This window comes from Heterocephalus glaber, unplaced genomic scaffold (assembly GCF_053883595.1).
Source record: "Heterocephalus glaber isolate CG9 unplaced genomic scaffold, H.glaber_assembly_v1.0 deba00001472, whole genome shotgun sequence".
NCBI classification, from domain to species: Eukaryota; Metazoa; Chordata; class Mammalia; order Rodentia; family Bathyergidae; genus Heterocephalus; species Heterocephalus glaber.
Window position 1 is genome coordinate 30,713,950 of NW_028258315.1, and position 25,449 is coordinate 30,739,398.

The following is a 25,449-nucleotide window of genomic DNA, read 5'->3' on the forward strand; positions in this document are numbered from 1 at the left end:
CTCTTTTGTCCTAAAGAGGATTTTGATGGGAAAGTTTAAGATGTCCTCACAGCTGGGCGCTACGACAATGTCTGTTTCACAGAGGAGGAAACAGGCAGGGAGAGGGTGGAAATGGCTCCTACAAAATATATACACAGTATACTTCGTTTAGCTTGAGCAAAGCAAGCAACACAGTGCAGCTCTAGATTTCTTAGATCACATTTAGAATCTTCACTGAGCCCCCCTCCCTGTTCCCTCATCACCCTACCAGGTATCTAAGAACACAGGCAACACTGAAGGTCTGTAGCCCATCTACCTTTTTGACCCTTGCCTTACTCAGAATGTCAGAGCTGTGGTTATCGGATTCCACCATGTGTGACCGGTGCCAAGTCTCTCTGTGGTGCCTTTCAGCCATGGCTTCTGTGCCCCTCAGTGATGAGCAACCTGGTCAGGGCACCGCTGGCCTTGTTTCCAGTCTCAGTGGGAAATGCCCCTGATGACTCAGATGCCACTTGATTGCTACCTGGTTACCTCTGAAACTCTTGTTCTGCATTAAATGTGACGCTCGCTACCTTGGAGTTCTCTTTGGGAAAATGCCAAGAGAGCTGTGTGTACCCGCTGTGGTTGGAGTATGCTTTTCCCCTTCAGAAACTCATGTTAGAATTTAATCCCGATTGGGAGCTATTAAGAAGGTGGAAACTAGCGGGGTGTGGTGGAGCATGCCTGTAATCCCAGCCCTTTGGGAGGCTGAGGCAGGAGGATGGAAAGTTATAGCCCAGCCTGGGCAATTTAAGGATTTAGCAAGAACCTTTCTCAAAAAACAAAAAGAGCTGGGTATATAGCTCAGTGTAAGGGTCCTGGGTTCAAGCTCCAGAGCCGTTAAAAAGAAAGACAAAGAGAGAGTGGAAACTTAATCCAGCCATGGTGTTAGGTGTGCTTTTGGGAAGTGGTTAGGTGAAGCTCTGGAGATTGAATCCTGGTGGCTGTAAGAAGTCCCCCGTTCTTTTCCAAGCAGGGATTGAGAGGCACTGGCTGCCCCCATGTGGCCGTGGCTGGAACTGCCTTGGGAAAAGCCCGAGGATTTAAACTGACCAACAGGAGCTGGGGCTCCGGGGCGTCCTCTAAGGGCTCCAGCGCCAAGCAACCAGGACCCAGCCCAGAGCCTGGTTTTCAAGCCTTTTTGGCTCTTCCCTGTGTTAATTTCTGCGTCGTCTTAACAAGAGCCCCTCGTAGGAGTCCTCCTTTATAGAGGCTTCTAAATCCTCAGCTGCAGCTTTCCTCCCACACGTGGGGAAGGGGACAGGGACAAATTTGTCACTGAGGCTTGGGGTCCCGCCCTGCCTCGACTTCCCAGACTTGAGGTCTTCAAGTGAGCCCGTTCTGATAGTCCCTAAAAGAATTTGTGTAAAACCGTATCCCTCCTACATTATTTACTTTCGTCTTGGAACCGTTGTTCAACATAGGCTCAATTAGTTACAAGGAGACGTGACTCAGTATTTGGCGGGACTGGCGATGAAACAGGAATCCTCGTCAGGGCTGGTGCAGAAGGACCTGGTGGAATTCAACTCTAAGGTATTTCCTGACTACGAGGTCTGTTTGAAAGGGATGCAAATAAGACCTCAAATGGGCCTTCCTCTTTTTTTGTATTCCCATTCCCAGTAAAATGTTACGATTAAACCAGACATTGTGGCACACTAATCCCAGGAGTGAGGAAGGCTGAGGCAGGAGGATACTAAGTTTGAGCCCAGCCTGGGCAATTTCATGAGACCCTGACTCAAAATAAAAATAAAGATAAAAAATCTCTGGGGATGTAGCTGAGTGTGAAGGACCTAGGTTCAATCCCCAGTACCGCACACACAACAATTTTACTATGATCAAATGTGCTTTTATCCTTGAGAGTCTTTGAGTGATCACCCTGCGCTGACAAAACCTAGACTTGAGGAAAAGGACTGGATCCCTGAGCGAGTGAAGGACTCTGTGGGGAAGGGTAGGGGACTTTCAGTGTCAAGGAGACTCTCTGCTGTTATTCTCAGTTAATGGTGAGGAGATGGAGATGTGACTTAGCCTCATGTGATTAGTACATGTTGTATGCATGTATGGAAATACTACAGGGTACCCTATAAATATGTATAATTACTATATGTTGATATTATTTTTTGGTACCGGGGATCAAACTCAGGACCTTGTGCTAGCCAGGCAGGCGCCAGCACCACTGAGCTAAATCCCTGGCCCTATACGTTGATTTTTTTTAATGTATAAGGGGATGAAAATATTAACTACCCTGATTTGATCATTATATTCTCTATGTATAAATTTTTATAATTAAAATATAATTTTTTTGTACTGGGGATCAAACTCAGGACCTCGCACTTGTGAGGCAGGTGCGGTACCACTGAACTAAACCCCTGGCCCCTAAAATAATTTTTTAAACAATTCCCTTGCTCAAATCAGCCACGGTGGTACATCCCTGTAATCCCAGCACTTGGAGGCTCAGGCAGGTGGATCACCATGAGTTCAAGGCCAGCTTGAGCTATGTAGTGAGTCCCTGTCTCAAAAAACAAAACAGGGCTGGGGATTTAGCTCAGTGGTTCTGGTGCCTGCCTCACAAGTGCAAGGTCTCAAGTTCGATCCCTGGTACCAAAAAACAAAACAAAACAAAACATTCCCTTGCTTGCTTGTAAGCCTTCAGGAATGTCTGTCCCCACATGGGACAGTGGTGTTGGAAGAAAGTGCAGGTGATAAAAACAAATAAAAATATCAGGACAAATCTCCAAGTATAAAAGTTTTACTTGGAAATTATACAAAAATGAGGATTGCAGTCTAAGACACATGCAGAGGTCAGAGGGGCCTTTGGAATGTCTCATGAACAAGAGAAGATTAGGGTTTTATTGGGGGAAAGAGGGAGTTACATGAGTTGTTTTGGGAGTAAGTTCATTGGCAGTTGCCAGATACCGTATAACTCGTCTGAAAGTCTGTTCAGTGGTGGGATTGGGTTTGCAAGCTGGTCTGGGGAAATGCCAGAGCTGGGGAAGGTGACAGTCCCTCCCAGCCCTCAAGGTGCTCAGGTCCCGAGTGAATGGAAGCGAATCTCTAAAATGAAGACTGAGTATAGCCTCTCGCATCATCTTCGGTTCTTCCGGAGGTCCCTGAATTTCGATGGTTTGAATTACAAGTTTTTTACTTCACAATGGTGCGAAAGCGATGCAGTCAGTAGAAGCTGTACTTGGAACTTTGAATCTTGCTCTCATCTTGGCTGGAGATGACACGGTACAGGCCTCTCTCATGTCACCAGGGGAGGCCTGTGTGGTGGTCAGGTGTTTTCTATACATTTTCCAGCTCAGATATTTTTCCATCTGCCACGGGCTTAGCAGGACATATCCCCGACATAAGTCCAGAGGTACCTGTAGAAACTAATCCTGGCTGCAGGCAGAGCCCGTCACTGTTAGAGGGGAAAGGGTGAGGCTCATCATTTCATTCTTGGGGTGTCAGACTCCCTAAGGCAGTACCGGTGTCGCTGGATGCCTCACCCCTGGGCACACAGCAGATGCTCTTCATGGTTGTGGTTAAACTAAACCTGTGAGTGGCTGAAGGAAGAATGGAACACTCCTGGGATTCATAATCAGGCCCTAAAACCTTTGTCCCTCAGGATGTTGGATATAAGCACTAATGGCTTGAATAATGGCAGAAATGCATCTGGCTTTAGGTCTCCTGATTGTAGCAAGTGTCTGCAGTGTCTGCCTTTGGATCACGCATGCCTTTTGTTATGGTTTATGTCTTGATGTCCCCCTAAAGCCTCAAGCGCTCATAGGTGGGTGGATGGGGCTCAACTGTGTGGACCTCTCCCCTGCGGCCCTGAAGCCAGCCCCCTCGGGGAAGAAGCAGAGCACCTGGATCTTGCCTGAGTGCAGAAGGGGTGAGGAAGGGCTGAAGTGGTCCCTGAGGTCCAGTTAGGCCAGGCGAGTAGGAGGAGGCTGCCGAGTGACCTGCAGGCCCAGACCAGTGACCCTGAGGCTACAGGAGCCTGCCTGGCTCAGACACTACCTATCAGAGGGACAGCATTCAGGCTGGGCTGGGCTGAGGTCCCCACACTCCAGGAACTGAGATTGGGAATGTGGAAGACCACTGAGAAAACACAAGGCAGAGCAATCTTGAAAATAATCTCCTGAACATAATTGAAGTGGCTGAGAAATTCCCGTAAGGGGCTACAAATCCCCTAGATTAAGGGCTCTGCATCTAAAAATCACAATGAACTATGAAAAGAAATAAGGCTTTTGGGGTACATTTTTGGTACATCTATGCAATTTGTACCTGTTAGTTATACTGTAACTAAAATGTATCCTATAAAATGTGAGATGTGATTATAAAATAGCTTTTGAATTCTAAAAAAAGTCAACTATATAAAATTCCAGACATCCATAAAAGTTGGGAATAGAAAATTTATGAATTCCAGTTTCAGTTGGGGTCTCAGAAAAAAAAAAACCCCAGATGTCCTCAAATTAGAACCATTTGATGGAAGTTTAAAGTTATAGTGAGGGAGAGGGGAACCCAAGTGGAACAGTCCCAGGGGACAGCAGCAAGGGTCTGTCACCTCCCTGAGACTAGCAAGGGAGTGGCTACTGAGACCCAGGCAGAGTGTGGGCAGAGAGCAACACCCCAAGAGAATCTGTGACCACTGGCCAACTTGGCAGGACCAGGGGTACACACCCATCCCACCTCCTCTCTCCCTGCACTGCTTGCTAGGAAGCCAGGGAGTATGGAGGGAACAGATGTTGTCCACATGGATGGGCCTCTTGGGGCCTGACCAGGGTGGAAAGGGCCAATGGACAGACACATCCATCAGCCATAATCCCATTTTGCAACACCCAGCTGCAAAGAGCATGCCAGTTCTCTATGGTTGTGTAACAAAGCACTACAGATTTATCAGCTTAAAACAATAACCACTTACTATCTCACATTTCCAGAGGTCAGAAACTCTGCCTGGTGTGGCTCCCTGGGTCCTCCAGTTAGTCTCACAGGGCTGCAGCTCTTGCTGGAGGCTCTGGAAAGAATCTGCTTACAAGTCCCTTCAGCTTGGGGCAGAACCCAGTTTCTGGCAGCTGTAGGACCCAGTGCTGTCCGTCAGTTTTTCACAACACGTAGAAGTCACTTTGCTCCTTGGCTCATGACTCCCTGTCCCCATTTGCAAGCCCACCCTCATCTCACCTGCTTTCTGTTTTTGCCTCGTCTCTGACTTCTCCCTCCCTCGTCTATTCCTAAGGACCCACCTGGATAACAGGGCAATGTGTTTATTTCAAGGTCAGCTCATTAGCAATCTTAATTCCATCTACAAACTCCTTTCAGAGAAAAATCTAAATAGAATTTTGAGATCTTTAGAATTCACCCAGTTACAAGGATAAGCATTTTGCTAATCTTAGGTAACTAGTTTTTATTTTGCAGCGATTAAAAAAAAACCCAACCAGCTTTATTGAGATATAATTCACATGCCATACAATCCACTCAGTTAAAGTGTACACACAATGGGTTTTGGTGTATTTTTTTTTTTAATGGTAGACTATAACAGAATTTGTCCTTTTAGCTATTTTTAAGTGTGCAGTTCATGGGCATTGATTACACTGACAGTGTTATGCAACCATGATCACTACTTATTTTCAAAATCTTCATTGCTCCCTAGCCCAAAACTCTGTAACCTAAGCAATACCTCTCCATTCCTCCCTTCTGTCAACCCCTGGAAACCTCTATTCTTTTAGTGTTCATGAACTTGCCTATTCTACATCCCTTATGTAAATGGAATCATAGTATTTGTTTCCTTGTGTCTGGCTCATTTCACATACCATATCATCTTCAAGGTTCATTCATGTGTCAGAACATGTATCATGTGTAGCATGTGTCAGAACTCCTTTCCTTTTTATGGCCAAACTGTATGTGTACCCCATATTTTGTTTATCCATTCATCTATTGATGGACACAGGTTATTTCTGCCTTTTGACTATGGTTAATTATGCTGCAATGAACATTGGGTTAGAAGTATCTAGTCCAGCTCCTCCTTCCATCTCTTCAGCTGTATAGCAAGCTGAGTTCCTCAACTTTCCACTCTGTGCCGTATCATTCCCATCAGCTATCCACAGTTCTAATTCTTCCACTTCCTCAACATGTTTTTTTAATAATAGCATTCCTAATAGGTATGAAGTAGTATCAAATTTGGTTTTGATTTGCATTTCCTTTATAACTGATGATGTGAAACGTTTTTTCCTGGTGTTGGGGATCAAACCTAGGGCTTCACATATGCTAGGCAGGTGCTGCAGCCCCACCTTGGAGCATCTTTTCATGTTTATTGCCAATTCTGTATCTTCTTTGTAAAAAGATTCAAATCCATTATTCACTGTGGATTGTTTTTCAGTTGCTGAATTGTAGTTTTTATACTTCATATTAATGCCTTACAAGATACAGCACTTCCAAATATCTTCTCCCTTTCCAATGATTCTTTTCATTCTTAATAGTATCTTTTGATGCACAAACATTTTAAACTGTGAAGTCCAATTTACCTATTTTTTCCTCTTCTTTGGGCTTTTGATATCATATCCAAGAAATTGTGGCCAAATCCAGTGTCTGGAAGGTTTCTCCTATGTGCCAGCCTCTCCGTGATGGAAGCAGCAGTACATAATCTTGGAGTTTTTGGAGCATAGTCTGTTGCCTACCCTGGCTCCAGCAACCGACAGCAGGAACTTTGTCTGCTGTCCCCTTGGCTGCCTGCTGTGGGATGTGGGGCTGACAAACACAATCAAGCTGGAGCTGAAGCGAACTGAACCACGCCAGTCTCCTCCACACTGTGTCCTGGGCACTAAGAGGATTCTACTAGACCCAGAGTCCCCGAATTCACTTCAGAGAGTTCTACAGTTCAATTGCTGTTCTGATGGAAGGATGGATTTCTGGAGCTTCCTATTTTACCACCTTTAGGCAGCATATCATCTTGAGGTCACTAGGTTTTGTAGGTGGAATAAAATCCTGGAAATTTTAACCCCAATACAAGGTGTCCCTTTCAGCCAACCATGGGGAGTCCTCATGTCCCAGCTCTCTGCTCTGTGGCACCTGAGCTCTGAGCCTATGACCTCCAGTCACCTCCAAGACGGAGGGCATTCTCACCCCACCAGGGACACTTGGTGGCACTGCTCACTGGTGGGAGCTTAGAACAGAACAGGGTCTCACTCCACGACCACCATCAGGAAAGGATCTTTCCTTCTTCTGAAGGCAAAGAGGGCGAACACCAGCTCATTTGTTGAGTTGGGAAGCTCTTTTTACTACCTGTAGCTAGAATACATTTTTCTCAAAGGTGAGAACACTGTCCAAAAGAGTGATTTGGGATTTATGATGTAATTACTCTCTGAGTCAATTACAAACCCCTAAGTTCTTTCTAGACTGTGGGAGAAACATGCGATTCCTGATAAGACTCTCTCAGGGCTTCATGAATCAGCGTCCCAACATTACTGCTCTTCATTCAAAAAAGACAGAGGAAGATTTTCTTTTTAACAAAAACATTTTTTAATATTCTTCACTAATATTTGTACAGCTGTAAACTCAAGTCCAATACTTGTGTACATTTTGGGGAACAGTTAATAAGCACCTTCAGTGGTTTCCACAGTTTAAAACTTACCATTTAAGACTTTAGAATGAATCTAGTGAAATGAATCGTTAAAAACAAACTATACATCATGATGAACTTGATATGCAGGGCTTGATATGGGATGATAAATACAAAAAGAAAGACTAATGTATGGGGCTGGGCTTCATATAAGACCCACACATTTCCCCAGGCTTGTAATTCTTGGGGATAGAGTTGCCTCTCAAAAAAATCCAATTATTTAAGGAAAGACTCTCAATTTGGGTTTCTAGGCCCCAGTAACATGTGAGGCAAAGGCAGGAGGGAAGAGCCAGGGACCAAGTGCTGGGGTTTGAAGCAAAGGGGTGGGGAATATCTCTTGTCTAAGCAGAATATCAGACAAATTTTTCCTTGTCCTTAGGATAAGTGATCTTTGGCAAAAATGTACCAGTTTCTCTTTGGCATTATTTAAGGGTTTTTATTATTGCTGTTCTTAAACCCTTCCTGCACCCCCTCCTCTTAGGGTTTCTATTCCTGCCCTTGATCAATCTCTTCCTGATGCTTTTCATCCAATCTTCTCTACCCCTTACCCCATGCTGTCCTGGCTCAAACTCCTTATGCTTAACTTCTAATCCAAAATTTGTGTTGTCTCAGGACTCTTGGAAGCAATTGGAAGAGATAACACTAGCTACTCATATGGCCAAGAAATGTTTTCTAAACAATAATCCCTTGCATTAGGGTAATGTACAGTAATGTACAATTAAGGATCTGAGCCATTAGAATACATACTCAAATAGACCTTCCTGGACTGTGTCTTCAGATGAGAATAGAGCCAGCAGGGGCCACGGATGGAGGGAGAAATAAAGATACTAGTTCATGATTGAGAGCAAACTGGTACCTAGGAGTTGGGGGCCACAGGTGAGGGGCTGGATGGGCCACAGCCCGTGACCTACCCCAGCATGTGCCATACCTGGGTCTTCATGAGAATGGACACTGGTATCAGCAGCAGGGCTGGAGACCTGCATAGTTCATTAAGCCAGAAACCAAATGCTCAGATGCAGGTGCTTCTGGTAAAGAGGGATAATGTGGTAATCTTTGGTATCATTTAAGGCACATCAAGATAACCCTTATGCTCAAACAGCTGACTCTACATCTTAAAATTTCTTCCACAGGATGCTTCTTTGACATAAGCCTTTGACTACCAAAGGCCAGGGCTGAAAAGCCAATATTTTACTGGGAAGGGTTGCTCATTATCCACCAGATTCCATAAAGCACTAGAACACAGTGGGTTTTTGTCAAAAAGCAGAGCGTGCTCAATGAAATCAGTGTCTTGGGCAGGATAAAGGCATTGAGGAACTGGGAAGTAGAAAGATGGGGTATAATGAGGGAAGTGAGAGCACCAAAAGAAAAGGAGTGGCAAGGCTAACTCCCTCCTTCATCACATCCTTGCCTGGGCAGGCCCCAGATGGCATACTGAGGAGCTGGCAGGATGGTGGGTGCGTCAGAGTATAGGGTGAGCTCTTAAGGCCACAAGGAAGCCCCTCCCCGCAGGCCTGTGGAGGGTCTGCTCATCCCTGGGGACTAGGATTGGGGAAAGGTCCTAAGACATGGGATGTGACACAGTTTTCACCTGGGGCTCTGTAAGCTTGTCTGAAGAATGGGGTCAGGGTGGGAGAGTCAACCCCTATATCAGGGCAGAGACCTTCTTTTTACAGAAGGCCTGGGCATATGTTTTGGGAAACAGTGTGATGAAAGTTGTTTGGCTCAGGCTGGGCTAGACCTGGGCCTAGTGGTCCCTCAGCTGGGAGACAGGTATTCATCTGGACCAAGTAGTTTCAAGTAGGGCATTGCTGTGAGATACTCGGAAAAGAAAGGAAGCACTTCTGTCTTCAGTTCCGCTCGACACAGTCTACCCCTGGGGTGTTAGGGCAGCGGCAGGTCCTGCTTCCTGGGGTGGCCAGGCAGAGGTGGGTGCAGCCACCATTGTTCACTGAGCAGTAGTTGTGGCCTATAAAAAACAGAAATCGGTTGACAGCCTCTTCTTACCTGACTCAAAGTTATCTATAGCGCAGCTTCCTGATTAGCCCTATTTTGGGGTTTCCCAGAAGCCAAGCTCATGAGGGCTCCAAGGGAGGAGGGAGGGCTGTGTTGGCACTTGCCAAGCTGAGCTACTTGTTTCCTCCTCAGTAAACCAGACAGGCAGAAACACAGCTCCTGACTAGGGTCATATAGATTCACTTAAACAGATCTCGGGGAAGATTCCCCAACCCCAACATGGAGCTGGGACTCTGTCTAGTTTGCGCACTTGGGTTCACACTGCTACAGGGAGATGGAAGGTGAGAAGGAAAACGGGCTCAGAGGCCTTTGAGAGGGGCACAGCACAGATGAGGATCAATCTGTTGCTCTGCTACTGTGAATGTATATGACTTTGATCAAGTGGCTTCTGTTTCCTTTTGTATAAAATAGGAATAACAATAGTACCAACCCCATAGGGTCACTATGAAGATGAACTGACTAATGCATGCAAAGAGCATATAGCTCTAAGTGAACCAGTGTATGTAAAGTACCAGGCTCACAGAAATATCACAGATGTGTTTCAATTCTTATTAAGCACGGCTGTTGCTGTTAGACCAGATGACGATTCAAAGCAGCTGAGGTGCTAACACTGAGGTCCTATTTGCAATCTGAAGACTGTGCACTTGGAGACCCAGCCAGGGATTAGGACTTTCCCCACCACGCCCACTTCATATATTTATGGATCTGGCTCACCACTTTTGGGGGTTAGGGTAGAGTTTCACCTTGATTAGCTAGGGATCTACCCTGGAGACTGGTGGAGCACAGTTCTAGGTGAGTCTGGTGGGTCATGGAGGCCCAGTCTTGGGATCTATGTCTGATCCCTCACAGCTTCTGACCTGGCACTCTTCTACTCTGCTTCCTGGCTACCAGGAATGGAGCATCTCTGCTCTGCCAGGCCTTTCCATCATGGTGTTTTTACATCATGGAGCCAGCTGATCCAGTAAGCCAAATTAAACCTCTCCTCCTTAAATTGTGGGGGTCAGGCACTGTGACCAGCAATGGGAAAGCTGACTAAAACACCACTCTGGAATGGAAGCCCTTGCTGGAAGGGAACACATGTCTTCCTCAGTGTAATCCAGGCTACCAACAGCCTGTGGCATGTGGGCTCTGAGCCTCATGATCCCCAGACCCCTAAGAGTGGCAGCATAGGTCAGTTACCTTGGGGACACTGTGACAGGGTGGTGGTGATGCCATATGGCCGGCTCTGCTTGTGGGGATGGAACATGTCTGTCACACTGGAAATCGTAAGATCAATGGCAACCACGGAATTCCTGCAAAACATCAGAGGGCAGAACAGTTCTCAACAGGACAGCCTCCTCTGTAGCCTGGGGGTCATAAACAGACACGGAGGTCTTGCTCCCCTGCCCCCCTTCTCCTGAGGGGTGGTAGGTAGTACGTGTGTGTCGGGGGGGCGGGTTTCAAGCATGCAGCTCTTTCTTAAAAAGACAGAAATCAGCTAGCTCTAAATTCCAAACAGGACATTGTTTCTATACAGACAGCCCTAGCCAGCTACCTCTTCAACTTGACTCTCCTTCTGTGGGAAGGTATGGCAACACTGTAGGTTAAGAACTATAATTAAATTGGTGTGGTGGTACATGTTTGAAATCCCAGCATCCTGAAATGCTGAGGCAGGAGGATTTTGAGTTCAGGAGGATTTTGAGTCCAGTCTGGGCAACTTAGGGAGATCCTGTCTCAAAGTAAGGACTGTAGCTCAGTGCAAAGGCCTTGGGTTCAATCTCTAGGACTGAAGATGAGGAAGAAGAGGAGGAAGAGGAGGAGGAGGAGGAGAAAGAGAAAGAGAAGGAGAAGGAAGCAGAGGTGGAGGCAGAAGCATGGAGCCCGCCAGCCAAGTGACCCTCGGCCAGCTCCTGGGGAAAGAAGAGAGATGTTCAGAAAGCCCCAGTTTAGTCTGGAAACTGCCTGGGAGCACGCAGATGATGAATGGCACCTCCTGCTGCTCTTACAGCCTTGCCCTCCCTCCTCCTTCTTTTTTTTTTTTGGTACCGGGGATCAAACTCGGGTCCTTGCGCTTGCGCAGCAGGTGGCGAAACCACTGAGCTAAATCCCCGGCCCCCTCCCTCCTTCTTAACCCTAATCTCCCATCCCCTAATAGCCAGAAAAGGGGGGTGAGGGGACATCTTTGAAGGCTCAAAGGCCCAGACAAGAGCCAAAAGGGAAGGGCCTGGCCTCCTGGAGACCCAGGGCAGGGCAGCAGCCCACATACCTCTTCCAGTCTGTATAATACAGATTCTTCCCAAAGCTCGTCACTGCAAAAGGGTACTGAAGTCCCGGGAGAACCTTGCGCCTGCTGGGCTGACCCGGATTCAGGCATTCGGCCTGATGGGTGCCTGTGTATAGGAAAAACAAGCTGTTCATTGTTTATCCAAGAAATGGGCCCTTTGTGTCCCCAGACTGAGGGTAAGGGGGCCAAGAGTGGGAGAAATTCAGCACTGTAGCTACAGATCCTGGAGAACCCTGGGCTTGTTCTTAGACATTGGCCCTTTGTCCCTTCTGCCATTCTTGCTTCTTTCATCTGTCCACACCCACCTGTGTTCTAGCACCCACAGCAGATCCTAGGAGGAGATGTAAGCCAGGGGCCCCGGCCTCCTCTCTCAGAGGAGGGGCTGCGCCATCTCCAGTTCTTGCTCTGCTAAGCCTCTCTGGACCCTGACTCCCTTTGGTCAGAGCAATCACGAAGTTGTTCCTTGGCAGCATCTGTGCAGCATGGTGAGTGTCCTTAGGCCTGTCTGGTCATTTACCCGGTGTGATAAAAAAAATACAGTGAATGTTTAAATTTTTCAAAAATGTATTACAGTAAAAGCCACACTGCCATTCATCCCCCTCGCTTTGAACACTTTTATCCCATCATTCTTGCTTCTTTTTGAAGTAGTTTTGGAAGTCTTCTTTTGTGAGTAGCTTTAGTTGTGCTGTTGTAGCTGGCTCAATGTCCCAAATTAATTCAAAACACTGACCTTTTCATGGTCATTTTGACTTAGGGGATGAGTCAGATCTAGGTGCCATATCCGGTGAATAAGGTGGATGAGGACACACCGTAATGTTTTTATGAGCCTGCTTTTCCACTGGATGGCACTCAACAGCAGCAGTCACCATATTGTTAATTACATCTTGTAACGACACTCACGAAAGATGACTCCAAGAACTGCTTCAGAAAGAGGCAAAAATAGTGTGCAAAGCAAGGGGGAGTACTGTATTTTCAGGGACATTAATGGCAATGTGTCTTTTACTGTAACTAACTTTTTTTTTTTACTGTAATTAACTTAAACATTCACCATATATTTTGGTCACCCCTTATAGTGTTCACACCCTACTCCTTGTCCTAACTCCACAGGGACGCACTCATGCCACTCTGCATCCCTGACAACTGACACAGGGCCTGGAGCAGAGCAGGTACCCAGCAGAGACTTCTGCAGGGAGGGACGATGGATGCTCCTCTCTACATCCCAAGCTGGAGGGGCACCTAACTCTGCTAAGGAGGGGCAGATGCTAGGGACTGCACATGGGCTGCTCGTGTTGTACCCTCCTGGCCGCAAAGTCCTGCTGAAGCCATGGGGACTAACGGGAGCTTTGGGAATGTTAAGTTGTGAAGTGCTTGACAGATGTTGCAAGCCTGGAGGCCCTGTGTGATGCCACTCAGAACAAGGGACAGCAACAACTTTCTGCAGGGCCAGATAGGAATTATTTTAGGTTCTCTGGGCTGAGAGACAAAACCATGATGGTATGTGGGTATTGATAAAACCACTTAAAATGTAATACTTCATAGTGTAAAAACTGGTCAGTGTCTGGGTTACACAAAAACAGGTAGCACGTTAGATTTGGCCTGAGAGTCACAGTTTGCCAACTCCTGACTGAGAACTCTCCCTGGATAGCTTTGAGCTTTCCATCACCTGCATCCACCCAGCAGAGCTGTGATGAGAACGGGTCAAAGGTCAGGCCGTTGGGCAGGATTAGTTCATCCTGTGCAAGAATCCTGCGGTTTGTGCCATCCATGTAGGAAGTTTCAATTTTGGGGTTATCTCTGTTCCAGTCTGTCCAGTAAAGGTTCCTGGAGAAGGAAAAGGAAGAGAAATGCTAAATATGTGTGGGAGAAAAGTTTATGAAAAACACTTTAAAGAACCTATAATGAAGAGACTAGCAGACAGAAAAACACGGATCAGCTAAACAGGAGATGGGTTCTCTTCTAAGGACATTTAGACTTGGTTTCTCACCCGAATTTGGTTATTCTGTTACTAACAAATTCAGTTCCCTAACATAGCTCAAAAAAGCTGTTAACAAAACAAAATGTCCTAAGTGCATAAATGCACATTAATTCTCCATATGCTGCCACCATACAGACCCAAGGGACCAGAGGGCAAGCTGCAGACACTGGCAGAAGCAATGGTCAAAGCTCCGCCATCCAAGAGGTGGTTGAGAAGCCACAGCACCAAGAACGTGCTCCTAAAGGGAGGGAGTCAGTGTCTAGGGAGCAAGACTGCAAGCAAGGAAAGAGCAGAAGCAGTGATGTGCTGAGGAGACCTGCAGGAAGAGTCTCCAGATGGTCAAGCTCCAGGAAGGAGCCCAGGGTGCATGGGGTTCATGGTCCCTTGAATGTGCATCCACATTCAACCCTTAGAGAAAATACCCAATTTCTGAGCTGATAACTTACAAAGTCTCTTGGTAAAAGATTTTGAAATGGAGCATGGTATGAAGTCTGCAGCATAATAAATGTGCTGGCTTTCTGCCAGCTTGCAGGATATCTGCCAGGCACCAATGATAGACTCCTTCATCCCATACTCATTCATCTCAGGACAGCAACAATGTCGCCAGAGCCTCACATCTGAGAATATCCAGAAGGGCCAGAGGCAAATACAATAGGTAAAAAAATACCCTCTCACGGGATCCGTTATGATGCTTCTGGGATTCACCAAATCTGTATCAAACAGCACCCGGCGCTGTGTGCCATCCAGCTTGGCAACTTCTATTCGATCCAAGTAAGAATCCGTCCAGAACATGTTGCGGCCAAGATGGTCAATGGCAATGCCTTCTGGACTCCCCAGATCTACAGCCAGACACAAAACAGATGAACTTTTCCTTTCTTTTCTTCCATATCTTTCTCTTCCTCCTTCCTTCTCCCTCTCTCCTTCCCTCTTCCTCCTTTCTTCTGTTTTCTGTGGTGCTGGGGACAGAACCCAGGGGTCTTGTCCACTGAGCTGCATGCCCTGCCCACATTAGACTTTGCAGATTACCCAATGCCCTTTCACAGGATACCCAGTCCTTGCACTTGGAAAAACCAAATGGGAATATATGAAATGACTGTTGTTTATAAGATAAGCAACTCTTAAAGTGACAAACTAATGCTATTCCTTGTCCATCCATCATGTGTGATGGTGGAAACTGGGAGGGCAGGCGCGGGGACTAACTATGGCCTCAGCTCACAGCCTGCCACAATCAGATCAGGTTCTATGGGAGCCAGGAGCAGGGCTCCAGCCTGCAGAGGCCAGAGAAGGCTTCCTGAGGAAGGGGACACCCCCAGAGCTGGCTCCTAAAGGACCCCTCAGAGTTTGTCAGGCAAAGATCCTGGACGAGTTTTTGGGGAGCAGGCCCAGCATAGGTATAAAGGAAGGTGGGAAATGGACTGAAGTGAACTGTATGTAATTTTCTACAGCTGGAGGACATAAGCCAGAGACAAAGTGAGGATGCTGGGCATGGTGGTGGATATCTGTAATCCCAGCACCCTGGGAGGAGGAAATGGGAGGATTCCAAGTTTCAGCCCAGCCTGGGCAATTTAGTGAGACCTCGCTTGAAAATAGAAAGGGCAGGGGATGTAATTCAGTGTGAAGGCCTGGGGTTCAATCTTCAGTATTCAAAAAAAAAGTTTAGACTTTATCACATAGGTAAAAGGGACCAGCAACTCCTTCTTCCTCATTAATTACAGGGGGAAGACGTTTGAGGGCAACAATATTTTCAAGAAATGTGTGAAAAGAAAGGGTGCCTCTGATTATAAATGACACCCCTGCTGTCCTCACTGGGCTACAACAGTGGTGTCCAGGCCAGGGATGGCAGCAAGTACCAGAATCTTCAGTGTGAGCACTCCATACCCATCTAACTGAAGTTCAAAGTTTCAATAGTTTTCTGCTATAAATTTTTATAATTACAAAGACGTTGTGGGACTGTTAGTATTACTTAGGATTCTTCCTTGCACTGATCAGGGTCAGTAAGTCATGTGGCATAGCTGGAGGGAAGCAGGCATAAGGGGAAAAGGCTGCCCTACTGAGGGGTCTGGGGTTCTCTGGTCCATACACAGCGAGTCTAGCACTCAGCCCCCTTTGTACATCAGCCGTCCCTGGACCCCCAGTACGTCAAAGCCTCTGATACTAGAGGGCGGAAACCATACTTGAGGATTGTCTTTATTATTCAAACCCATAGTAGAGCTTTGTAAAGTAGCACAATCTTTCCCATGTCCCTAGAGCCCAGGGGACAGTAAGAGTGACCTCCAGAGGCGCCTTCTGGCTTTCAGACAGAACCTGAGTAATCCATTTTGGGGAATAGTTGGAATGAGCACATCCGGTGAGAGATGGGAACCACACAGGCGCACAGAGAAGACAAAGGCTGCCTAAGATGGCCTTCACATGGTACCTGGAGGGGCCCCACAGGAGCTCCATGTCATAACATCTCCTCTAACACAGCCCCAGTCCTGACTTTAAATCCAGGAGTCACCAAGGCCCCTCATTCCCAACCAGGAAAACACTATGCTTCCAAAGGAAGGCCTGGAAAACCGCACCCCTTACTACACTGAAGAACAGGGTGGATGGCATGGTGATGTTTTATTCTGCACTGCCCTGTCGAAAGGAAATTGATGATTCACAGAAGGAAAGAGAAGCTCAGGATTCTGAGGGTATGAAACTAGGAGGAAAAGTAAAGGATGCCCACACCACCTAACTCCCCAGCAAAGCACCAGCCTGCACCCTGCAAGGGGAGATACAGTGCCTGAACAGCATACCCTCTCTCCTCTATCTCTCCCTCTCACCTCTATCTCTATCTTTGCCTGTGATCTTTCATCTACAAAGACCACATTTTGGGTTAATTCTGGGTCTTTGAAGTATGCAGGCTTTTGTTGGGAAGGTTTCCGACTGCGCTTAAAACATTCTTGGATGATTATCAGCTCCAGAAGCAACAGGAAATAGCAAATGATGACCTACTCCCTCCTTCCAGTGGGCTTTCAAATCAAATTGTAGATAATAACATTTTTGACAGAGATAAGAGGCTCAAAGGCATTTTCAAACTTCTGTTCAGTAAGCCAAAGCATAACAACTAACAGACATCATTTAAATGGCCTCTCGTTTCCAGTAAAGGATTTGGGCTCTAAGTGCAAAGCCAGAGAGACTTAATGCAGCTTTGGCTCAGTTCCCACTGCAGCAGCTCTAGGGAGGGAGCCAAGGGAGAGAAAGAAGTGCCCCGCGGGGATGCTTCCAGCACAAAGACCCTTGCAGAGTATCTAGTACTAGAGAAATGTTAAACCGGAAATTGCAAAGGCTCAAGTAAAAAGACACACAAAATGAGGCTTATACATTTTAAAGATATATCTTTGATTTGAAAATTTTACAGAGGAAGCAAGAAGACTTCATACAATAAATATCAGCATGACAAATCTGAGCAAAAATATTACCAGGTCAGTTGATGAGTAATGAATGACCTAAGCAACATATAATTCTTGACAGTACAAGAAAATTTTTACAGGTCCTAGGATTTTTTGCTACAGTGGCCTTTCATCTAGATAAAATATACCCATGGAAGATGGTCTTGATTTGTTGAGTACAGGCTTTAAAATACTGCACAGAGCCCTGAACTTATACTGGCTTCCTTTGGCTGAGGTGATCCAAGCAAGTAGTGAGGTAGAGAAGAGAAGCTACTCTTAACCCCGTCATGCTACAGAGCGAAATGACAACCCTTTAGCTTGACAGCTGTCTTGGGAATAGACTCAGCCCTCAAGGACAGTGTTTGCCAAAGACTCGTGACCCTCCCAACTTTGTGATTCGGAAGCTCCCCATGGAGCACATGGCGAAGTGGCCACTCCAGGCTCAGCCAAAGAGAGCCATGCACATTAACCTGGATACTGAGTTTGACCTTTGTGGCTCATGAAAATGGGCTACAGGTGCTTTCAGGGAAAGGCACAGGCACTTGCACTGTTTTGATTTTACTCTCCTGAGCTAGCAACAAATCTCAGCTACAGTGTCCTTGGTTTAATGGTGGGTCCTTGAGGGATGCTTCAGAGATGGAAAGGTGGTGCTTTGGGGCATAGGACCCACAAATCACCACACCTGGTGAGCGGCCATATATTCCACCTTCCACCTCTCAGCAGGAGCCACATGCACTGCTAAAAACAGGATCAAAAAGGGGTGACATCTGCTTGCCTACCTTGCTGGACGATGGTGGCTGGCTCTCCACCATGCAGGCTAGCTCTCCCGATGCAAGGCTCACTGATATCTGTCCAGTAAACCATCTTGTCCACACAGTCATAGGCCAGTCCGATGATGATCTTCTCCTACAAGTGAAGGGCAGGGGGAGCTTTCAAATGAAGTGTATTCAAGTCTGTTATCTACTTAAAATTTCTCATTACTGAATTGCAGCTTTTTATGTATTTCACATAAAACTTTTCCGTATACATATACATATTCATGTAGGAATGTGTGTATATGTGTACTTCCTCTCACCTGTAGATTGCCTTTCCATTTTCTTTCTCTGTTTTTTGGTACCGAGAATCAAACTCAGGACCTTGAACTTTCAAGACAGGTGGTGGCACCACTAAACTAAATAAACCCCTGGCCCCCTTTCCATTTTCTTAATAGTGCTAGTTTTGAAGACCAAAACTTTAAAAGATTTATCATCTAATTTATTATTTTTCTTTTACGGCTCATGTTTTTTATATACCACCTAAGAAATCTGCCTACTGAAGGTTGTAAGTAAAAGGCAAAATATTGGAGAGGAAGAAGTAAAAGCTCTCTATATAAAGGTAATGACTGTTTAGGTAGAAGTACTGGGGAACCTATGAAACTATTATAATAATTGAATTGAGCAAGATTGATGAATACAAGGTCAATATAAACCTGTACTTCTATAAAGTAGCAAAAAATAGAAAATAAACTTTAAAAACAGTGTTTATGTTAGCCTCAAAAAACTCTCATAAAATATTTAAGAATAAACATTGTTAAACGTGCAAAATTCTATACCAGATACTACAAAACATTGTAAAGTAAAATTACAAAAATAAATAGAGGTGCATAAGGTTATTGGATTTCGAGATTGTGGATTGTAAGATATCTATCAGTTCTCCCTGAGTTACAGGTTCGGTGTCATCTTTATCAAAGTCCAAGCAAGATTTTTTTTCCTTGTAGAAATTCACAAGCTTATTCTAAAATGTTATACAGAAATGTGAAAAAAATCTAAAATAGTCAAAACATATGGGAAACCAGGTGGGAAGACTGAGGCCTAATTGGCCTCCTCAGCGAGCACTCAGAAGAGCGCATGCAAGCTGCTAACACACTGCAGGGAAAAGTACAAACACCTGAGGTTAAGTTGTTTACCCAGAGAAGTACCGTGGAGGAGGGAGACAGATGAGTCCTGTGGAACCCTAACTGCTCCTGCCTGTGTCTGAGTGAATAAAGGCAAGGTGCGCCAGTCATTTGGGCCTCTATGTTAAAGCAAGACACGAGCTCTCTAGCCCCCAGATTTAACCTGTTTCCGTGTCTCTTTATTTTTCATCTTTGTCAACCCTTGGTCAGGTTCTAGCTCAGCTTATAGGCTGGTTCTTACAAAAACAATCTGAAAAAGGAACCAATTTGGAAGACTTTTTAATTTCAAGACTGAGTATAATCAAGGCAGGGTGGAGCTGATGTAAGGTTTGGCAGAGAGATCACACCACACAACAGCTCAGAAACAGACCCTCAGTCTTGCAGTAAATGGTTTTCTGACAAGGACACCAAGGTGCCAAGGGAGAAATCACTTTTTTCAACAAACAGTGCTAGGACATCTGGAGAAACAGGAAAAAGACTGTTTGGCGTGGTGGCACATGCTTATGACGCTAGCATTCTGGGAGTCTGAGGCAGGAGGATTCAAAATTTGAGCTCAGCCTGGGCAATTAAGCAAGTCCTTGTCTCACAATGAGAACTAAAAAGGACTGGAGATGTAGCTTACTACAAATACCCTAGGTTCAAAAGATAGCACTCTACCCCAACATAGATTCTCAACTTGACCTTTCACCATAGGCAAAAAGTATAAGAAGAAATGATAAGAAAAGGTCTTCATATTCTTCTGAATAAGTTTACCTGCCAGGCTAAGCCTATAATAACAGGTAAGGTGCTCCAGATTATAGAGCTGTGCTTCTAAATTCATTATAGTGTACTGTGAATATGCAGGTGTTATAAATTGATATTTAGTTAAATATTACGAACTTATATTCTGTCACATTATGTGTGTTACGTACACAGTCATTAACTATCTGGGTAGCCTCTGTGCACCGGTAGGGCAGACATAGTATCCCAGGTCATCACGACCCAGTGCTCGGGCCACCCGTGGGTACCTCTGTCACTGCATCTGTGATCAGTATCTTCTCTGACCCCATCTCACTAGAGAAAGAGCATTTCCTGCAGTAAACACACTCAGTCTTTTTCTACACATTGACTCTTTTGTGTGTGTGTGGTATTACTGGGGATTGAACTCAGGACCTTGTGCTTTCGAGGCAGGTGCAGCGCCACTGAGCTAAATCCCAGTTACACTGATTCTTAGACAGTGAAGAAAAAAGGACCAGCATGAGTAAAGGTGAATAACTTTTTGAGTTTAACAAAAATCAACCAGGCTACACTTGCGTTTGAAAGACACTGAGTGTTAAGATCCCTGGAGTAAGCCAACCTCTCCTGAGAAGAGGGAGCCGATTATCTGCCATTGATTCATTTAACAAGTATTTATTGGGTGCCTTTGACAAAGATTCTTTAGTTGGGCCAAAGTGCAGTGAAGCACTTGAATCTTCCTCCAGGTCCTTCTATATACTTCCTGGTAACGTCCAGTTTCAGTAACGAACTCTTCTAATCAGTTGAGCAAGAAACTGGCACCCTCAAGATGACCAGGTTCCTCATCCCCAGGTGATGGCTGATAGCCCTAACCTGTCTTCAGCAACATTCTTCTTAAATTGCTTTAGCCAGAATCCCTATGAGACCTGATGTTTCCTCTTAGTTATTTTCCATGCACAGACCTCATCTACTCTGGCTATAAATCCCTAGTTGCCTACACATGTTCCGAGTTAAACCCTATCTCTCCTTCACTGCAAGACCTGACTGCTGTGGTCCCTGTATCTATCAAGATGGTCCTGTACAAAGTCTTTTTTACCATGCTTTAACAAAATATTTTTTTTAAAAACTTACTTTTCTTTAACACCCTATGTATGAGATGTGATAACAGTGATGCTGGGGATTTAGCTCAGTGGTTCTGCCGCCTGCCTTGAAAGTGCAAGGACCCGAGTTCCATCCCCGATACAAAAAAACAAAAAAAATTCTACCTATTCTATCTTCTAGCAGATTTAGTGTTTCTGTTGGGCCGGGGATTTAGCTCAGTCGTGTGGCAGCCTGCCTTGCAAGCAAAAGGTCCCGAGTTCGATCCCCGGTACCAAAAAATATATGGTGACTGTTTAAATAAAAATGTATTAAGTAAAGGACATATTGCATTAATCCCCCTCAGAAAACTCCCCCTCACTTCAAACACATGTATCCCTTTGTTCTTATTACTTTCTGAAGCAGTTCTTTCATGAGTGTCTTTTCATGGCTTTCTTGATGTCCTAAACCTAAATTGATTCATTACTGCAATTTCTGTTAAAAAGCCACTACAGTGTAGGGCCAGGGATTTAGCTCAGTGGCACCGAGTCTACCTCGAAAGCGCAAGGTCCTGAGTTCAATCCCCAGTATAAACAAACAAACAAAAAAGGCCACTACAGTGTAAAGCATGTGTGCTGGAGGATACAAAGGAGACCAGTGGCGATCCTTGAGGGATTCATGTTTTCAGTGGGGCAATGGAGGACAAAATGATGGTTCATACATTTGTTCAGCAAACATTTTTTTGATTGCTCCAACTCAAAGTGAGCCTCACTGGTGTGTTGGGCACAGGGTGGCCCAATCGAGAGATGGACTCTCGGGACTGCATGGAAGGAGTGGCTTTTTTCCAGAGGTCAATCATGCTTTTGGTGTGACCTCACCCTCCAGGTCACAGGAGCAGGAGCTGTCACCAGGGCCAGCAGCCAGCATTACCGGGACATGAAGAAATGCCTTGGCTTCTGCCTTCATCATGGTATTTCCCTCCAGGGGGAGGCGCTCGATCTTCCCAGCCTGGGCAAAGAGTAAATGGGTCCCAGGAGGCAGGGGGATCACAGAGGTAGGCAATGCAGGTCCCTGGTGAACCACGGGGGCCACTGTACTCAGACCTAGGGGACAGGAGAGGCCAGTGATCAAGGGCTGTGCACACCAGAAACACACAGATGCACACAAGCACACATATATGTGTGCATACATACAAAAACACATGGGCACATGTACACAATCACACAGCCATCCACTTTTTGGGTTATGTCGCTTTTATGGCACCACAAACCAAAAAGCTACACATTTTCTACCTGAAAGCCCCAGAAGAGAAAGCCCACAGTCAAAGGGCTTTTGTGAAGAAGGTAAGGTAGAGCATGAGCTTGGCAGTAAAGGTCCAGTAAAAGGCATGGCTTAGCTCCATCTCCCAGGACAGACTTTGCTGTTCATGCTCTTTCAACGGTAGCCCTGCAGTCCTTGCCCATGGGTAATTGTGTTCTAGCGGTGCCGCTGAGCTTGTCAGTGCCAGAGGAGCCCATCACACAAGGGCATCCTGCACACCCTGTTCTGGGCCATGGAGTGGGGCAGCCTCAGACCTGCACCAGAATCATGTCCCTACCACACCAGTCTGGCTGTTCTCTTTACAGTCTGGACTCCCCCTGCCCTGCTCCCCTTGCGAAGCTGGGGTTCTCGCACCCACTGCGGCTTCCACTGAGCAGCTGGGTGCTTCTAAACTTGAAACTGGCTTCACATTGGCACCTCCTTCTGGGCCTCCAGTGCTTCTTGATGCCCCCTGACCAGCACCCGCCCCCTCAGCCTGGCACCTGGTACCCTCTTGTCCCTCACACCCAATGCTGAACCCCTACAGCTCCTTCCTTCCTTTTAGTCAGTGGCCGCTTCCCTCCTGGGCCCTGTACTTCAAGGTTCCTGCAGTGTTTTCCAAAGGCCTCCTTGTCACCCACTACCTCCGCAAGCTGGTTCTTCTGTGTCTTCCTGCTTGTCATCCTGTCCCCTAGAGCTCCTTTCCCTACACTATTCCTGACTGTTCCCTTCTTCTCGGCGTTGCTGAGGGGACAAATCCATGCCATTCCTCTGGTGTCCCCAGCACCCACACCAAATGATGTCTGGGTGAGTTAATGCTGCTCAGTCATCTGTGCTGCCCCTTAGCAGCTGTGGGGAAGTATCTGGGAGAAACTCTATATCTATGGTTACTAGCTAAACCAAGAAGGGAGATTCAAGAGTTAGTTGTATCAGCTTAGTTTGTGACAATGACTGACTTCTACATTTCTGTCAGAAGTGGAGTTCTAGAAGGAGGCAATATCCTCAGGATTACTCTGCTCATCTCTCCCATGGAGGCTGAGGAAGCTGAGGCAGAATCTGTGTGGAGTCCCACAGCTTGCTGGGCCTCAGGGACCAGCACGGAGCTGTCCTACACCAGGGCAGCCTTGAACTGGCTGCAGAAACCAGGGGACCTCCTGGAGGTCACAACTTTTGGCACCTAAAGTCCTAGAGCACAGCTGTGAAGGGGGCAGGTGCTGAAAGATGTAAACAAATGCCTACATAAGCACGGCTCTGGAGAGGTCCCCCAACTCTTGCCCTGTCCCCACCCCCAAGATCAGGCCCCCCACACACGTCCTCTCTGCCCATCTCACATCAGGGCCACAGGCCCCACTGGGCATCTACACAGAAGCTGCATGTACAGAAGAGAAGTGCATGACAGAACAGGGTGGGGGAGTGGCAGGGAAGTGAGCAGGGGGACCCCTGCACCCGCCATTCTGGGCCCCCGGCTCTGCCGCCTGTGATCCACTTACATGGGGGCTGCAGCCCAGCCCTGGTCCTGGTGCCCTCCAGCTCTCGGCCATCACGGTCCACACACCAGCAGTAGCCAGTGCTGCTGTGGCACTGGGTGGGCGCATAATGCCCATGTTCATCACACTCAGGGACAAAGAGCCCCGGTGGCCTGGGCCGCTGTGTGTCTGCCGCCCCCACTGCGCCAAGAATGTGTTCTCGCTCCTGCTGGCACCGGGTCTTCTCCATCTCTGTCAGAGACAACAAAGGAAGCCATCAGCTGGGTTAGATGTGCTTGTGTACACTGAGCTTCCCGTCCATGACTCAGACCACAAGGGCACCTGCCTATCACTGGATTTAGTGTCACTAACTTTTACAAATTTAAAACATCAATATGATTTAATGTATTTAACTGTCACGATTACATCATCTTTACTCTCAAAGTTTTTAAACAATTTTTAAAAATCAAGACAAAACATAACATAAAAGGAGCGTTTCAAAGTGAAAAATTCAATAGCATGGTACATTCACAGTGCTGCACCATCTAGTTCTGAAACATTTCCAACACCCCAAAAGGAAACCCTGTACCCGGAAGCAATTGCTCCCACTTATTTTTTGGGGGGGTTGTTTTATTTTTTGATGTAGTACTGGTGAGTGAACCCAGGGCCATTGCACTGAGGTATAGCCACAGCCCTTTTTTCTTTTTGTGACAGGGTCTTACTAAGTTGTTAAGTTGACCAGGCTCTAATTTAATCCTCCTGCCTCAGTCTCAGAAGGTTAGGATTACAGGTATGCATCACAACACCTGGCTTATAAGGACTTTTAAATTTTCCTTAAATGTGTCTTTTTCACTCTCATGCTCCTTGCTGACTGATACTGAATCAAGGTCAAAGATTCTGGAGATCAAAGACCAGAGTGCTCATCAACTCTAGTGTTTTCCTTTAATTATTTGAGATGAAACTGGGTGTCTAAACCATGCAACCCAAGTCCCAAAGCAGATACTATAAGTGCTCTGACATAAGCCACGCCCCAGAACAAATGACTTCCAAACACCCAGATTTACAGAGGGTCCCATGCTTGCTGGAGCCCAGTCACCACAAGGCCCAGGCCCAGGTGGTCACCTCTGCAGTGGCTAAGGAGCTCTAGGGCAGGGCTTTGCAGAGCCAACTTTGACACTCTCTGTCACAACTACCCAACTCTATGGTTGCGGTGCAAAAGCAATCATGTGGTTCCTCTCATCCCTGGCCTTGGGGACTAAATCCAGGGGTGCTCTACCACTGAGCTACATTCCCAGCCCTTTTTATTCATTTTGAGACAGAGTCTTGCTAAATTGCCCAGGCTAGGTTCAAACTTGCGATACTTCTGCCTCAGCCTCTTGAGTTGCTTGCATTACATGTATGTGCCACCATTCCTGGCTGCAACCATGCTTAATACACAAATGAAAAAAAAAAAGGGAACGACCAAAGGGATGGGAGAGGGGGAGGGAAGGGAAAGGTGATGAAGGAATTAAGATGTGTTATATACACATGCCAACTCCCACAAAGATAAACATTATGTACTACACACGTGTACTAATAAAATAAAATGGAAAATGCACAAAAATACTTAAATGAACGTGGTTGTATTCCATGGAAACTTTAATAAAAGAAAGAAAAACTATATATGATAGCACATGCC

At 46.2% G+C, this 25,449-nt stretch overlaps 1 protein-coding gene across 1 annotated transcript in view; it reads right to left on the bottom strand.

Annotated features, from left to right (window-relative positions):
* Positions 1-7,491: 7,491 nt before the first annotated feature.
* Nid1 (nidogen 1) overlaps positions 7,492-25,449 on the bottom strand; it is a 77,024-nt gene continuing 59,066 nt past the window's right edge. Inside the window, exons 13-20 of the mRNA XM_004854619.4 lie at positions 23,796-24,023; positions 21,937-22,109; positions 18,062-18,188; positions 14,534-14,705; positions 13,555-13,712; positions 11,874-11,997; positions 10,808-10,920; positions 7,492-9,581 (exon numbers count right to left, since the gene is read on the bottom strand). Coding sequence (XP_004854676.2) covers positions 9,463-9,581; positions 10,808-10,920; positions 11,874-11,997; positions 13,555-13,712; positions 14,534-14,705; positions 18,062-18,188; positions 21,937-22,109; positions 23,796-24,023 — 1,214 coding nt within the window. The 3' untranslated portion in view covers positions 7,492-9,462. The remainder of the gene's footprint in view (positions 9,582-10,807; positions 10,921-11,873; positions 11,998-13,554; positions 13,713-14,533; positions 14,706-18,061; positions 18,189-21,936; positions 22,110-23,795; positions 24,024-25,449) is intronic.